General features: G+C 46.9%; 1 protein-coding gene across 4 annotated transcripts in view; it reads left to right on the top strand.

The window, feature by feature from the left end:
* Nucleotides 1-15499, top strand: part of STK36 (serine/threonine kinase 36) — a 31500-nt gene extending 16001 nt beyond the window's left edge. The window contains exons 12-27 of one of the 4 annotated variants that reach the window (XM_055290661.2): nucleotides 1505-1684; nucleotides 2669-2766; nucleotides 3256-3361; nucleotides 4948-5098; nucleotides 5388-5515; nucleotides 6045-6149; nucleotides 6530-6628; nucleotides 6715-6803; nucleotides 7085-7148; nucleotides 7346-7456; nucleotides 9335-9409; nucleotides 9847-10021; nucleotides 10271-10418; nucleotides 10662-10809; nucleotides 11403-12149; nucleotides 14667-15499. In XM_055290661.2, coding sequence (XP_055146636.1) covers nucleotides 1505-1684; nucleotides 2669-2766; nucleotides 3256-3361; nucleotides 4948-5098; nucleotides 5388-5515; nucleotides 6045-6149; nucleotides 6530-6628; nucleotides 6715-6803; nucleotides 7085-7148; nucleotides 7346-7456; nucleotides 9335-9409; nucleotides 9847-10021; nucleotides 10271-10418; nucleotides 10662-10809; nucleotides 11403-12149; nucleotides 14667-14810 — 2568 coding nt within the window. In that variant the 3' untranslated portion in view covers nucleotides 14811-15499. Of the gene's footprint in view, nucleotides 1-1504; nucleotides 1685-2668; nucleotides 2767-3255; nucleotides 3362-4947; nucleotides 5099-5387; nucleotides 5516-6044; nucleotides 6150-6529; nucleotides 6629-6714; nucleotides 6804-7084; nucleotides 7149-7345; nucleotides 7457-9334; nucleotides 9410-9846; nucleotides 10036-10270; nucleotides 10419-10661; nucleotides 10810-11402; nucleotides 12150-14666 lie in introns of all 4 variants that reach the window. The other 3 variants (XM_063645087.1, XM_055290663.2, XM_055290664.2) reach the window with 3 other exon arrangements.
* Nucleotides 15500-16653: the final 1154 nt, after the last annotated feature.

Below are 16653 nucleotides of genomic sequence, written 5' to 3' on the forward strand. Positions count from 1 at the left end.
CGTGTTAGCGGGCGCCTGTAGTCCCAGCTACTCAGGAGGCTGAGGCAGGAGAATGGCGTGAACCCAGGGGGTGGGGGTTGCAGTGAGCCAAGATCGCGCCACTGCACTCCAGCCTGGGGGACAGAGAAAGACTCCGTCTCAAAAAAAAAAAAAAAAAAAATCTTTTCCAAATGCAAGTTCTTAAAGATTTTCTCTTTTCCTAAAAGTTTTATAGTTTTAGCTCTTTAGGTTTCTGATCCATCTTGAGCTAATTTTTGTACATAATATGAGGAAAGGATCTAAGTTGATCGTTTTTGCGTGTGGATATATAATTGTCCTGGCACCATTTGTGGAAAAGAACTCTCCTTTCCTCATCGAATTGGCTTGGCACTTTGCACTTGTCTTTTGGCACTAACACGTTTTCCTCCTAGTGTTGTATCACTTGCAGTGTGGGGATAAGACTCCCTCTGGTGGAATTCCAGCTGCACTACTCATTAGCTGTGTGATCTTGGACTACTTACTTGACCTATGCAGAAGCTTCAGTTTCTTCATCTATAAAATGGCTAATTGTATTTATTTCACAGGGTTATTGTAAATATTAAATGAGCAGATGCCAACATTTAGAACAGCTAATGGCATATTATAAAATACTTGGTGTAAATGTTCTTCTTTTGAAGAATAACCATTTAAAAATACAATACTGGCCAGGCGTGGTGGCTCACGCCTGTAATCCTAGCATTTTGGGAGGCTGAGGTGGGAGGATCACTTGAGGTCAGGAGTTTGAGGCCAGCCTGGCCAACATGGTGAAATCCCGTCTCTACTAAAAATACAAAAATTAGCAAGGTGTGGTGGTGGGCACCTGTAATCCAAGCTACTTGGGAGGCTGAGGCAGGAGAATCACTTGAACCCAGGAGGCAGAGGTTGCAGTGAGCCAAGATTGCGCCATTACACTCCAGCCTGGAGGACAAGAGTGAAACTCTGTCTTAAAAAATAAATAACAAAAATAAATAAATAAAAATGTAATACTACCCTTAGCAAGCAGGCTGTATACAAATAAATGTTAGGCTGGATTTGACCTGTGAGCCATAGATCATTATTCAACCCTGATCTAGAGTTGAATAATGTTGTTTTGTCTTTCTGTGGTTGAATAATATTGTTTTATATGCATTGTTTTGAATTTTCAGAAGCATGTGCGGTGCACATGTTTTTTGTTTTTAAGGTGAAGGGCTGGAGAAGGGAGGGAGCAGATGGGAATGGCACTTAGTCTGACAGAGATCCTGAGGAGAGGCCCCTACCCCTTGGTCACTGGTGTTCTGTGTTAGGTAACCTGACCATCTATTGTCTTCTTCCCTGGTACAGTTCCCCTATTTCCCTGCTTTCCTTCTCTGTGTTTTAGTCTTGCAAAGAAAGGAATGCAAGCATTTAGTCTGCTTTGCCAGCTGCTTGGGGATGCTTGGTATGTGTAGTTCTCCTTCTTTTACCTCTGAAAATATCAATCGTTGCCTCTTTCCCTCATGTCACCCAGATCCTGAAAGGCATCCTGGAGGGTGCTTCCCACATCCTGCCTGCATTCCGGGTCCTAAACAGTCTTCTGTCCAGCTGCAGTGACTCTGTTGCCTTGTATTCCTTCTGCCGGGAGGCAGGGCTTCCTGGGCTGCTGCTGAGTCTACTCAGGCACAGTCAGGAGAGCAACAGCCTCCAGCAGGTAAGCACCAGGCCAGAAGCCTCTGAAGACTCACAGAGGTTCTTTTTCTTGGATTTATCTCATTCAGATTGCAATCTCTCTTTGGTCTGACTGCCTTTTATTTTCTTTCCTCCTCTTTCTAGTTAGTAGACTATTAATTGCAAACTCTAATGCCTTCTGGGGCCAGGCAGATAAGGTCAGCCATGAAGTAGGCTATGCGTGTGACTATATGAGTAGTGGGGAATCTGATGAACTAGAGTTCACATGCCTCCTCTAAATAGAGGAGAGGCATCCTTTCCTCAGCCTCCAGCCCATTGTTGCCACAGGGAAATATGGGCCTGAGAAAACTAGCCAGATCTTCTAGTTTTCTAAGAAAAGGTAGAAACCCAAATTTTTATGTGTAATTTTTAAATATTTAGAGCGCTGTGCTTTGAAATGTTAGATCCTAGGCTTCATTGACCTGATCTTACAGAGCAGAGTACTAAAATTCAGAGATAACTCATACACAGTCACTAATCTGTAAATGGTCACAGAGATAACAAGTGGAAGAGCTGGGATAGAGACTCAATGTGTTTGGGGCCAAACCTCTACTTCCCCCTACTGTGTCCTACTGTAGCTGGGCTGAGAGGATGGGGAATGTTTCAGAGTCAGTGTAAATGCCTAATAGGGCCTAGGCTGAGGCAGCTGGAAAGCTGCACTTTGTTGATGAGTATTAATCTTGGGTGATTTTAAGGAATTTAGAGAAAAAGATTTTTGAAAAATAGAACCTCCTATACTCCAAAATGCTATTCAGGCCAAACAAGACACATTTAATCCAGGCTGTTTACAGCCCATTGGCAGATTCTCTATTACCCCCTAGAACTCTCTCTTTGCCCATACTTCTCTTCTGTCCCTTTCTGTTTGATCAACTTGACTGGGTCTCTATACACCCTTTCTACTGTTTTTTTCTATTCTTTGTTTCCATCCTTCACATTGCCCTTACTCTCTTCTCCTTTTCCCGGGCAGCAATTTTGGTATGGGACCTTCTTACAGGACCTAATGGCTGTGATTCAGGCCTACTTTGCCTGTACCTTCAATCTGGAGAGGAGCCAGACAAGTGACAGGTAGGATAAGAGGTGCTTTTGCATTGTTGGCAAGTTTGGCTTCTGTTTCTACCCCATGGGCCCTTCCCATTTAGGAACAGGCCAAGTATGAAGAAGCTGTGATTTGTTACAGGTTTAGGAATCAGCTGAGCGGCCACTCATAGTCCTTTTAAGGACCCTAAGACAGCTTCAACTTGGCCTCAAGACTTACAGTTTCTAAGAGTCAGCAGTCACCATGGTCCTAAAATGGAAAGGTCAAGATGTGAATAACCTATTCCAGGAAGCCAAGTGGATTAAAGAAAGAAAGAAAAAAAATATGTGAATGACCTAGAGAAAATGGCAAAGAAGGGGCTTGGAGGGTGTATGTGTGTGTGTGGCAAGGGAGAAGGGAGGAACATTCTGATGTGTCCCTTTGCAGAGATTCTCGTACCTGCCCAGGACTGACCCATTCACCACATCCAGGCTTTTAGTAGAGAGATAAGAAATCATGGGCTCATTTTCCACCCCCAGCCTACAGGTGTTTCAGGAGGCTGCCAACCTCTTTCTGGACCTGTTGGGGAAACTGCTGGCCCAACCAGATGACTCTGAGCAGACTTTGCGGAGGGACAGCCTCATGGTAATCTGCCCCCACTTACAGATTTCTGTGTCTCCTATCATTCTCCATGTTTCTCCCATCCCCTTTCTTATGACTATGTAGGGTCAGATCAAGTTAATACGACAAACATTTGTTAAATTCCCACCATGACATATGCCACGTGAGTAAGAAAAAGTGCCTGCCTTCAAGGGACTAGGGATAATTTAACAGGGGAGAGGTAAAGGGATTAAGGACAACAGTGAAAAGTACATTAGAACTTTGCATACAATACAAGAGCACTGCTGTATTTTATGAAGGAGATGCAGTTAACCACTGAAGAAGTTTTAGTTAACACTATTTGGAGCATCATAGAAGAAATCTTGAAGAAGGAAATCATCTCTGCTAGCATTTGAAGAATACATCGCAATTTGCCACGTAAATGAGACACAAAGTAGAAATTCTATACAGAAAGAGTAACATATATAAAGGCCCAGAGGCTTTAAGCAGTTTGGCATATTTCAGGGGACCACAAATAGAACTACTTCTTCTTGAAAAGACTTGCAGATCATCTAGTATTGTCTAACCTTGTTTGTCCTGAGGATTAGTAAACTATGCAGTTCTTTTCCCTAGATCCTGGAGGTAAGGGACAGGAGAATGGAGGATTGAATGAGAAAATAGCTGTGTTCTGACTAACCTCAGAGGAGATAGAGAGGAACATATATTTGTAAGGAAGTAAATAATTGCCTGGTCATTGTTAAAACTGGTAATTGGGAACATAGATCTGGACTACTTCCTCCGCTAGCATTCACTCAAACTTTCCTGGTCTGAGATCCTGTTTTAATATCCCTCACCCTTTCAAGTCAGAAAGCTTTTACTGTCTCACCTACATTTTGGCCAGCAGTGACTCATGTTATTGGCCAGCACTTCTCATGTCATATGCTATGAATAGAATGGGAAGTTTGGAATAATTACCTCTTGAAATTCTGAATCAGTAGGACTGAGTTGGGAGGGACCCAGGAATCCCTAGGATTTCTTCTTTTCTTTTTCTTTTTTTTTTTTTGAGACAGGGTCTGTCTCTGTCACCCAGGCTAGAGTACAATGGCATGATCTTGACTCATTGCAACCTCCACCCTCCAGGCTCAAGCAATCCTCCCACCTCGGCCTCCTGAGTAGCTGAGACTGTGGGTGTACACCACCAGACCTGGCTATTTTTTTTGTATTTTTAGTAGAGACAGGGTTTTGCCATGTTGCCCAGGTTTGTCTCAAACTTCTGAGCTCAAGTGATCCACCTGCCTTGGCCTCCCAATCCCCTGTTGGGATTACAGGCATGAGCCATTGCACCTGACCCCTAGGAATTCTTATACTCATGGTCTATAAAAAACACTTTGAGAAACATCATCTAGGGAGCAGATGATCAGAGAATAGAAGGATTGACACCTAAAATTATTGTCCTTGAAGCATGAATGAAAGCAGTTCTAATGCATTTTTGATGTGAAGAATGCTTAAAATTAGACACGTATTTGCTTTGGTTTTTGTCCTCTTTCCTCAGATCCTCAGGGTTTCTTGTTTTTTGCACTAAGCCCAGTCTTCTGATGCCCTGATGCTACCTCTGCACTTGTCTCCTTTAGTGCTTTACTGTCCTGTGTGAAGCCATGGATGGGAACAGCCGGGCCATCTCCAAAGCCTTTTACTCCAGCTTGCTGACGACACAGCAGGTTGTCTTGGATGGGCTCCTTCACGGCTTGACAGTTCCACAGCTCCCTATCCACACTCCCCTAGGTAACCAGAGTAGAGAAGGGAGGTTCTCTTGACTTACTTGTTGCATAGGTCAGGCTCTGCTCCTTCTATTGCCATCACCTAGATAGCACCTGGCATTTAGTTGGTGCTCAATAAATAACTGTGAACTGAGAGGATGAATGGGGATCTGAGGGAAACAAACAGACCTCATCCTGCATTCTTCCCACTCCCTTAGGTTCCCTACTCCTGCTGCCATGTCGGTGAGTACTGGTGCTATTGTCTAGGGCAAGAGCCTCAGGCCTTTGGAGTTACTCTTTGCTTTTCTCCATAGGAGCCCCACAAGTGAGCCAGCCACTGCGAGAGCAGAGTGAGGATATACCTGGAGCCATTTCCTCTGCCCTGGCAGCCATATGCACTGCTCCTGTGGGACTGCCCGACTGCTGGGACGCCAAGGAGCAGGTCCGAGCTACAATTGCTTGTTCCTCTCATCCTACTGCCAGAGGAGTTGAGGAGGCTAGCCCCAGTTTTTCAGAAAGGCAGAAAAACAAGCTTTTAAGCCCCTCCTTTAGTACTTCCAGAAACAGATGCTCCCACCCTGGGCCATTTGTAGAACATGATATAGCCAGAATCCCAGAGCCCATGGCCAGTTGGTGAGGGAGAGAGCACAGTGATAAACTGCCCAGGTGGTGGGGCAGCTGATCTGAAACCTCCAGTGATGCTTCCTCAAGGGCTGAGAATTCAGCTTTCCAGATCTCTGTTGGTCAGTAATCCTTTCCTCTGTTCCTGGCTACACTGGGGCCAAACTAGGCCATGACTTTTGGTTCTCTATTGGTGATGAAGACTGGGAATAGAATGGGGTCTGAGGTTTCTGGTGAATGTGGGAAGAGTGACTAGGAAGAGACTGAGAGTCCTGATCATTTTGGACATATGTGAGGAATAGGGTTGTAATAATGTGGATAGGATTGAGCCTTCAGGTATGTCTCTATAGATCTGTTGGCATTTGGCAAATCAGCTAACTGAAGACAGCAGCCAGCTCAGGCCATCCCTCATCTCTGGCCTGCAGCATCCCATCCTGTGCCTGCACCTTCTCAAGGTAATTCTCTTAACTCCTGGCATCACAGCTTTATTTTTAACTCCCAGTACAGACAGGGAGAGAAACAGAGACAGACCAAGAGACGAGGACTAAAAGAGAGAGAGACTGAGAGAGACCAATTGAGACACCCCCTTGGAAGACTCCTTTCTGCTTTTAAATCTGTTCAACTGAGAGGACCCCACTGTTAGCCAGTCCTCAGCGGAACTGAGAAGGGTCCCTGTCTCACTATCTCACAGCAAGAGGCAGAAGGGGGTTCTCTCACACTCCCGAGTGTGGGTACCAGATCTTTTGAGGGGCTGGCCAGTGTTTCAGCTGAGCCTTCCATCTTGGAGCCCGGGGCCTGCTCTGCCTCACTGCCAGACTCCTTCCCTCTCCCTCAGGTTCTGTACTCCTGCTGCCTTGTCAGTGAGCGCCTGTGCCGTCTTCTAGGGCAGGAGCCCCTGGCCTTGGAATCCCTGTTTATGTTGGTTCAGGGCGAGGTAAGCCGGCAGCACAGGTGGGCTTCCCCTGGTGGCCCCACTGTCTCAGCCAGAGGTTGTTCTGATATCTTAGGTTTCCTTTGTAGGTAAAAGTAGTAGATTGGGAAGAGTCTACTGAAGTGACACTCTACTTCCTCTCCCTTCTCGTCTTTCGGCTCCAAAACCTGCCTTGTGGGTAAGTCATAAAGTAGGGTGTCTCCACAGAAGTCTTCTAGCCACATAGCTAACCCTCACAAAGAGTATGGGGAATGGTACCCTACAGCGTATCCTTAGGAGGAATTGGGATAGACAGTGTGAAGCTTTCTCTACAAAGAACAGACCTAGACTCCCATAAACTTTTGTGCCTTGGAGGTAGACATGCAGCCTAGGTGAAGAACGCCATTCAAGGGAGAGGGGAGGCTGCTTTCCAACCTCATTTAATACAGCTGCATCCCTTGATGTATCTCTTTATTCTAGAATGGAGAAGCTAGGCAGTGACGTTGCTACTCTCTTTACCCATTCGCACGTCGTCTCTCTTGTGGTAAGTTTTTAACCTTCACCCTCCTCCCCTTTTCACCCTAGCATCTACCCCTTGTGGAAGTGGGGGAGTCACTGTCCAATTTGCATATGTTTCTGGAGGCATTCTTTTGGACCAGTACAGAGACATAAATCCTCTCTGCCTGTCCTGAATGCCATTTAGATTTGGACATTCTTTCTCCTCTTTTACCTCTCCCACAGAGTGCAGCAGCCTGTCTATTGGGACAGCTTGGTCAGCAAGGGGTGACCTTTGACCTCCAGCCCATGGAATGGATGGCTGCAGCCACACATGCCTTGTCTGCCCCTGCAGAGGTGAGGCCCCCCAGGGAGGGCACAGACATGTTTTCTCTGAGTCAGACACTAGGACTGCATTCAAGGTGAAAAGACTGAAATGCCAGCAAGCCTGGAGTAAACTGAGGAATGGAAAAGGAATCAAGGAGCCCTTCCTTTTCTAGATTTGTCGCCGGATAATAGGCCCCTCTGAGCCCAGATTGATCTGGATTTTAGATTTCTTTTTAATATGCAGGGCTTCTAGAGAGTGAGAGAGGGAAGGGAAGAGGAAGGGTGACTAACCTGAGTTTTCTGAGTAGTGTGAGAACCCTGCCTGCTTTGTTCTCCTCCTCCAGAAGCTCATGCTCTTGGCAGAGTCCTTCCTAATGCATAATTTCTTCACCTCTGACTGCAGCCTCCACTCTGCTTTTCCCACTTGTTCTTCTTAACAGATGGAAAAGGTGGCTGACAGCCTGTGAATTCTTCAGGAACTCAGTCCATTATGTAGCCTTCTTTCTGCTTTCTCCTTTCCCAGGACTTTTCTTCCTTTCATTTTTAGACCCTTTGGAACTCATCTTTCTTTCATTTTGTAAAAGGAAGGATAGACTTTATAATCAAATTATTGTCATCCCTTTTTTTTTTTTGAGATGGAGTTTCGCTCTTGTTGTCCAGGCTGGAGTGCAATGGCATGATCTCAGCTCACCGCAACCTCTGCCTCCTGGGTTCAAGTGATTCTCCTGCCTCAGCCTCCCGAGTAGCTGGGATTACAGGCATGTACCACCATCCCTAGCTAATTTTTGTATTTTTAGTAGAGATGGGGTTTTCCATGTTGCTCAGGCTGGTCTCAAACTCCTGACCTCATGTGTGATCCGCCCGCCTCGGCCTCTCAAAGTGCTGGGATTATAGGTGTGAGCCACCATGTCCAGCCTTTTTTTTTTTTTTTTTTTTTTTTTTGAGACGGAGTCTTTTTCTGTCGCCCAGGCTGGAGTGTATTGGCGCGATCTTGGCTCACTGCAACCTCCGCCTCCCAGGTTCAAGTGATTCTCCTGCCTCAGCCTCCCAAGTAGTTGGGATTACAGGTATACACCACCATGCCTGGCTAATTTTTTTGTGTGTTTTTAGTAGAGATGGGGTTTCACCATGTTGGCCAGGCTGGTCTTGAATTCCTGACCTCAAGTGATCCACCCGCCTCAGCCTCCTAAAGTGCTGGGATTACAGGCATGAGCCACTGTGCCTGGCCTGTCATCTTTATATATGTAGAATTTTTTTTTTTTTTGAGATGGAGTCTCACTCTGTCGCCAGGCTGGAGTGCAGTGGCGTGATCTCAGCTCACTGCAACCTCCGCCTCCCGGGTTCAAGCGATTCTCCTGCCTCAGCCTCCTGAGTAGCTGGGACAACAGGTGCACACCTCCATGCCCAGCTAATTTTTGTATTTTTAGTAGAGACGGGGTTTCACCATGTTGGCCAGGCTGGTCTCGAACTCCTGACTTCGTGATCCCCTGGCCTCAGCCTCCCAAAGTGCTGGGATTACAGGCGTGAGCTACCATGGTGGCTGAATTCTTTATAATTTATAAAACATTTTCACATGTTATCCCACAACACACTTGAAATATAGACACACCAATGTAATAATACTCATCTGCTTTTTCTAGACTAAGTTAACCTTCAGAGAGGTTGTATCACTAGTGATAGCACTAACACTCATCCAGAAGTCTAAGTCAGAACTTTGGGAGTCATCAGTGACTGTTCTCTCTTCCCCATTATTCCCCCACCCAAATGGTTCCCCTAGGCCCCATATATTCTACCTTCCAGTTGACTCTCAGATCTGTTCCCTCCATGGCACCATCACTGAGCTGCCTTGGTTTAACGGCCACCCCATTCCTCTTAGGCACCTGCATTCTTCTTGTTTCTCTCTGACAGGTTCGGTTGACTCCACCAGGTAGTTGTGGATTCTATGATGGCCTCCTTATCCTTCTGTTGCAGCTCCTCACTGAGGTACAGATGTATCTTGGGATGGATGGGAAGTAAAGAGAGAGGAACTGGGCATTTTGGGCAGCCTCTGGACCAGAGGAATGAAGAAGGAACCCACAGCCTCCCCTGTCAAGCTACTGTGCCTGTGATAGCCTTGGAACTTCCCCACCTGCCCTCAGTACTGACCCTTCGAAGGAAACCATTTGCTGCATCCCCTGGGATCCAGTGGGGGATAAAATGAATTCCCTGGGTTTTAGCAGACATACACATGAGTTGTGAGGTCAGAGGGTTAAGATTTGATAAGAAAATGAAATAAGACGACAGAGAAATACTATGTGGGAAAGCAGAAGGAATTATTTCTGGGACTTCCTTTCCTTGTAAGTCAGGGACAGGAATGAATAAAAGCATTTGGACTCCTGACTTCTGTCTTTCCCCCCACCCTCTTTCACTTTTATCTCTAGCAGGGGAAGGCTAGCCTAATCAGGGATGTGGCCAGTTCAGAAATGTGGACCGTTTTGTGGCACCGCTTCTCCGTGGTCCTGAGGCTCCCCGAGGAAGCATCTGCACAGGAAGGGGAGCTTTCGCTATCCAGTCCACCAAGCCCTGAGCCAGACTGGACACTGATTTCTCCCCAGGGTATCTTTCTATCAGTATCCTTTTTTGGAGTGCATTGATCTCTCTTCAAAAGGAGGCAGCCCAGAACTGGGTTAACCCACAGAGGTTTCTTTTTTTTGCTTTTGCCTGGGAACAGGAAGCAGTGTCTGCACTAGAGCTGCTCTAAGATGGGGAAGGGACTGAATAGGTGTAGCCCTGGGAGTTGTGGGGAAGCAGGGGTATCTGGGCCTCTTGCCTGTTCCACTGGGTCTCCATTTTTGGTGTTACCAGGCATGGCAGCCCTGCTGAGCCTGGCCATGGCCACCTTTACCCGGGAGCCCCAGTTATGCCTGAACTGCCTGTCCCAGCATGGAAGTATCCTCATGTCCATCCTGAAGCATCTGCTTTGCCCGAGCTTCCTGAATCAACTGCGCCAGGCGTGAGTTTGAGCTAGAAGACAGCCACAGAGTCAGCAATGGGGAGGGAGAGAGAAGAAGGCAGGAAAGAAGTTACTGACAGATTGAGCTATAAAGCAAGAAAGATGAGATCAGGTTTAGGCTGGAAACCTAAGTAGTGGCTGAGATTGTAGAAGGGGAGCTGGGCAAAGGAATTGGAGGAGGGAGGGAGGAATGATAAAGGTTAAGTGAACAAGACCAAGTCTCTTCGACATTCCTCTCCTTAGGCCTCATGGGTCTGAGTTTCTCCCTGTCGTGGTGCTCTCTGTCTGCCAGCTCCTTTGCTTCCCCTTTGCGCTGGACATGGATGCTGACCTCCTTATAGGTGTCTTGGCTGACCTCAGGGACTCAGAAGTTGCAGCCCATCTGCTGCAGGTACTTGGGCAGCTAGTATGAAGGTGGGAGAGGAAGATAGCCAACCTTGTATCCTCTAATTTACTTCCCAGCAGCTCCAGGGCTCTTCTAGGCTCCTGTAAGCGTGGAACAGCTGGCTTGACTCAAAAGTTGGCGTGGAGACAGTACTCAGGCCTGAGCAGAGGCATGTGGTGGGAGCTGGGTTGGTGCCTCCTCCTCTCCATCAGTCCATCACCTGGTTCTGTTGGTGCTCATTGGGGAGAACATCCTAGTCTAGGCACTGAAGACTCAGCTCCTTGGCCAGGAATCATGTTTCTGGCAATTCTTGGCATTGCACAGTGGGTCTTTGTTTTTTTGTTGTTTCTTTTTGTTTTTTCACAGTGGGTCTTTGAAGGCAGAGACCAAGCCCTTGCAAAGTAAGGAATGATCTTGGAAAGAACCTGCTCTCTCAGGCTCCACGTCATGTCTCATGTGGAGTGCTGTGGGGCAGGACTTCTAGCTCTCTGTGGCATTTCTCACCATAGCTTGGCTTTTCTCTCTCCCAGGTTTTGGGCTTCTTTCTAGCTGCATATACTCTCCCTCTCCCTGAATCCTTTTACCTCCTGTTCTCTCAGGTCTGCTGCTACCATCTTCCGTTGACACAAGTGGAGCTGCCCATCAGCCTCCTCACACGCCTGGCCCTCATGGATCCCACCTCTCTCAACGAGTTTGTGAACACAGTGGCTGCCTCCCCTAGAACCATCGTCTCATTTCTCTCAGTTGCCCTCCTGAGTGACCAGCCACTGCTGACCTCCGACCTTCTTTCTCTGCTGGCCCATACCGCCAGGGTCCTGTCTCCCAGCCGCTTGTCCTTTATCCAAGAGCTTCTGGCTGGCTCTGATGAATCCTATCGGCCCCTGCGCAGCCTCCTGGACCACCCAGAGAATTCTGTGCGGGCACACACTTATAGGCTCCTGGGACACTTGCTCCAACACAGCGTGGCCCTGCGTGGGGCACTGCAGAGCCAGTCTGGACTGCTCAGCCTTCTGCTGCTTGGGCTTGGAGACAAGGATCCTGTTGTGCGGTGCAGCGCCAGCTTTGCTGTGGGCAATGCAGCCTACCAGGCTGGTCCTCTGGGACCTGCCCTGGCAGCTGCAGTGCCCAGTATGACCCAGCTGCTTGAAGATCCTCAGGCTGGTATCCGGCGCAATGTTGCATCAGCTCTGGGCAACTTGGGACCTGAAGGTTTGGGAGAGGAGCTGTTACAGTGCCAAGTACCCCAGCGGCTCCTAGAGATGGCATGTGGAGACCCCCAGCCAAATGTGAAGGAGGCCGCCCTCATTGCCCTCCGGAGCCTGCAACAGGAGCCTGGCATCCATCAGGTATACCCTACAGCACTTATGAACCATGATGATCAGGGCCCCTATAGTTGACAACATTTCTGAGATCATCTGTAAGGAATTGGAATCGGGACATGGAGAAACTTACGCCGTATTTCTCCCAGGGACAGTGTCTTGGAGTGAGTTTTCTAGTTACTATCTCCTGCCTTGGAGAAGGGAAGGGAGCTAGAAGAGGGCTCCAGTGGGCTGAGAAATGTCTGAGATCTCAAGAACCACAGTTGATCTCTTCTAGAGGCTGTGCATGAGGGAGATGAGGGAAGACTAAGAGATGTTGAGAGAGAGTAGTTTTACTCTGTGTGCCATGAGGTGCTGACTATTTTTTTTTAGACTTACCATGAGAAAAGCACGATGCTAAGCATTTTACCTTTATTATCTGGTTTAAACTATTATTATCCTAATTTTGCAGATGAGGAAACTGAGGCACAAATAATTTAATAACTTGTCCAAGTTACAAGGACAGTGTGTAGGATTGGGCTTTTGAACTCAGAAGTCTGAGTCCAGAGCCCATACTCTTAACCACTACTTTATTCTGCCTCTTCTGCGCAATTTTCTTTTTTCTTCTTTTTTTTTTTTCTGAGACAGAGTTTCACTCTTATTGCCCAGGCCGGAGTGCAGTGGCGCGATCTCAGCTCACCGCAACTTCTGCCTCCCAGGTTCAAGCAGTTCTCCTGCCTTAGCCTCCCGAGTAGCTGGATTACAGGCATGTGCCACCACGCCTGGCTAATTTTGTATTTTTAGTAGAGATAGGGTTTCTCCATGTTGGTCAGGCTGGTCTCGAACTCCCAACCTCAGGTGATCCACCTGCCTGGGCCTCCCAGAGTGCTGGGATTACAGGCGTGAGCCACTCTTTTTTTTTTGAGACTGAATATCACTCTGTCGCCCAGGCCAGAATGCAGTGGTGCAATCTCAGCTCACTGTAACCTCTGCCTCCGGGTTCAGGCAATTCTTGTGCCTCAACCTCCTGAGTAGCTGGGACTATAGGTGCCTGTCACCATGCCCAGCTAATCTTTGTATATTTATTATTAATTTATTTATTTACTTATTTATTTTTAAGATGGAGTCTTGCTCTGTTGCCCAGGCTGGAGTACAATGGCACGATGTTGGCTCACTGCAACCTCCGCCTCCCAGGTTCAAGCGATTCTCCTGTCTCAGCCTCCCAAGTAGCTGGGATTATAGGCATGCACCACCTTACCTGGCTAATTTTGCGTTTTTAGTGGAGACAAGTTTCACCATGTTGGCCAGGCTGGTCTCTAACTCCTGACCTCAAGTGATCCACCCACCTCAGCCTCCCAAAGTGTTGGGAATACAGGTGTGAGCCACCCTGCCTGACCGCAATTTTCAGTATATAAAGAGTCCAGTAGGCCAGGCTCTGTGGCTTTTGCCTGTAATCCCAGCACTTTGGGAGACTGAGGTGGGCAGATCACTTGAGGTCAGGAGTTTGAGACCAGCCTGGCCAACATAGTGAAACCCTGTCTCTACTAAAAATACAAAAATTAGCTGGGTGTGGTGGCAGGTGCCTGTAATCCTAGCTTCTCGGGAGGCTGAGGCAAGAGAATCGCTTGAACCTGGTAGGAGGAGGTTGCAGTGAGCTGAGATCATGCCTCTGCATTCCAGCCTGGGTGACATAGCGAGACTCTGTCTCAAAAAAAAAAAGCCCATTGGAAATCACAGATATCTACATATGGTAATACAAATTATGACATCTCAAAGTGGTAGCATTGGGAAGTTCACGCAGAGCAGAAATTTGAGAGGATGGTGAAGATCTTTTTTTTTTTTTTTTTGAGACAGAGTCTCACTCTGTCGCCCAGGCTGGAGTGCAGTGGCGCGATCTTGGCTCACTGTAAGCTCTGCCTCCCAGGTTCACGCCATTCTCCTGCCTCAGCCTCCCGAGTAGCTGGGACTACAGGCACCTGCCATGACGCCCAGCTAATTTTTTGTATTTTTTTTTTTTTTTAGTAGAGACGAGGTTTCACTGTGATAGCCAGGACAGTCTCTATGTCCTGACCTCGTGATCCGCCCGCCTCGGCCTCCTAAAGTGCAGGATTACAGGTGTGAGCCACCTTGCCTGGCCGACGGTGAAGATCCCATAGGAATCTTGTGCAATCCATGGGGAAAATAATTAATGGGATTCTTGGTGGTAATGAGGTTAGAACTCACTGGTCTGCACCGAAGGCTAGGAATTAGACCTTTTGGCTTACTGTGAGTTACTGCTGCATTTCGTCAAGTCTTCCTGGGGACAAGTATATGTGTCCCTTAGTGCCTTGGTTTCATGGTCTGTAACCAAAGAGAATAGAAGTAGACTTCTGGTCCTGATGATTCCTATCTCCAAGGTTTCTCTTCTGCCATTCAGTCTATTCCAAGTCCCCAAGAGCCCATTTCCTTTTTCTTCCTCTTCTCGAGTGGGAATTCCTGGGTAAATGAGAGTCCTCCGCACCTGCCCCAGACACCACCATTTCTGAGCCTCATGTTCTGTTCTATCATCTGCTCTCCATCCTACAGGTACTGGTGTCCCTGGGTGCCAGTGAGAAACTAGCCTTGCTCTGTCTGGGGAATCAGTCACTGCCACACAGCAGTCCTGGGCCTGCCTCTGCCAAACACTGCAGGAAACTCATTCACCTCCTGAGGCCAGCCCATAGCATGTGATTCCAGATTCCTGAGGTCCAGCCTCCAACTTTGGTTGCCAGCTCTTTCTTATTCTACTACACAAGCCACCAACTCAACTGAGAGCTAAAGAGACTAGAAAAGAGATAAGCTGCCAACTCAACTGAGAACAAGAAACTAGAAGAGATTTATATATAAAGCTTCTTCCTTCTCCCAGATTCAGGATGTTTTCAACCAGTAAATTTTATTGCTGTTGGTGCCAGAGAAGAGTCCTTTCTTCTCTACATCCAGGGGCCTTTTCTCCAATAATGTGCCTTTAACTCTAGGGACCTGCCTCACGGACTTTAGGGAAAAACCTTCCTTTCTGGAGCTCCTTTAATCTTCCTAGCAGGTTTTTGCCTTAGATGTGCTGGCCCCAGGACAGTGATGAAGATAGAGCCTGTCTCAGCTCTAGGCTGTGGGGATCAGTGCTATCAGTCCCTGTTATTGAGGGATTATCCCTTAGCCAGCATTCCTATCTGTGGGTGGGCGTGGAGAGTGTATCTTTATTTGGGGTGTGTGTGTATACGTGTGTGTGTGTATGTGTGTGTGTTTAATAGTTCTGTTTGTAAACTCTTTTAATAAAAATCGTGCCTCACCATACTTGAAGCTCCCAGGAAAAGGGTTGGGAGGCTCAACCCCTCTTTCAGCTTCTATGTGGTGTTGGAGGTGCTGGTGTCCTGTTCACACAAGATCCTGGTCTGGCAGCTTATTTATATAATTTCTTGCCTTCCAATTTCCCCCTTCCTAGATGAACTATATTTGGTTACCTACTTTCAAGTCAAGGCCGGTGGAGCTGAAATAGGAAAGGGTAAGATTCAACAGAGCGGTCAATTAGGTTGCTCAGACTTAGTGACTAATTTTAATATTTAGTGGAGTTCTGATGTGTAGGGACTCCAAGCTGCTTTAGAAGGATAGCTATTATAAAGATTGTGCAATTTACCAGAAAGGGTTTTTAGTCAGACCTGTTAGAATTATAATCTAACTGGAAGCATTGGAAAACCTTAACTCATTGGATGGCTTAGAACAAGCTTCCAGGGCCTTGATTTCTCCATCCATAAAATGAGGATACTCCTTTCTGTCTTTCCTTAAATTCCAGTTGTTTTAGAAATGAAAGACAAGTAAAATGCCCTTATTTTTATAAGAAATTTTGTTTAACCCTCATCTTCATTGTCCACAGTGTTTATACTTTAGCAAAAATAATATTTTTCTAGGGAGCACCATAATTTTCTCCTATCCAGATTATCTCAATTCAGTTCAGTGTATATTTTTTGAGTCCTTTCTGTATGCTAGATACTATTCTAGGTACAGGAGATAAAACAGTGCCCATCATACAGTTTCCATTCTGGTCGGGGAGATAGTGAAATTATTAAAAGAATAGTATGTAGGAAGGTGATAAAAGCTATGGAGAAAAATAAACCAGGGAAAGGGGATGAGGAGTGCTGAGTTGGATGGTCAGGGTAGGCCTCACTAGAAGGTGACACTTGAGAAAAGACTCGAAGGAGGCGAGGGAGTGAGTTGTGCACCTATTTTGGGGAAAAACCAAGGCCCTGAGATGAAAGCATGCCTGGCATGCTTGAGGAGCTATGAGGAACCAGTGTGGATTAAGTGAGTAAAGAAGGTGGAGAATAGTAGGAAATGAGACAGGAAGGTAATGGTGGGGGCCAGATGTTGTAGGCTTTGTAGACCTTGGTGAAGACTTGGGCTCTGACTTTGAATAGAGGAGTTATCTATTGAAGGCTTTTGAACAGAGAATTATATGAACTACCTTGCATCCTAAAAGGATCACTCTTCATTCTGGTCTTGTGAATGGCTATGGGGAGTAGGGGAGAAAGGGAAGTAGGAC

Source organism: Symphalangus syndactylus, chromosome 8 (assembly GCF_028878055.3).
Source record: "Symphalangus syndactylus isolate Jambi chromosome 8, NHGRI_mSymSyn1-v2.1_pri, whole genome shotgun sequence".
In the NCBI taxonomy this organism is placed as follows: Eukaryota; Metazoa; Chordata; class Mammalia; order Primates; family Hylobatidae; genus Symphalangus; species Symphalangus syndactylus.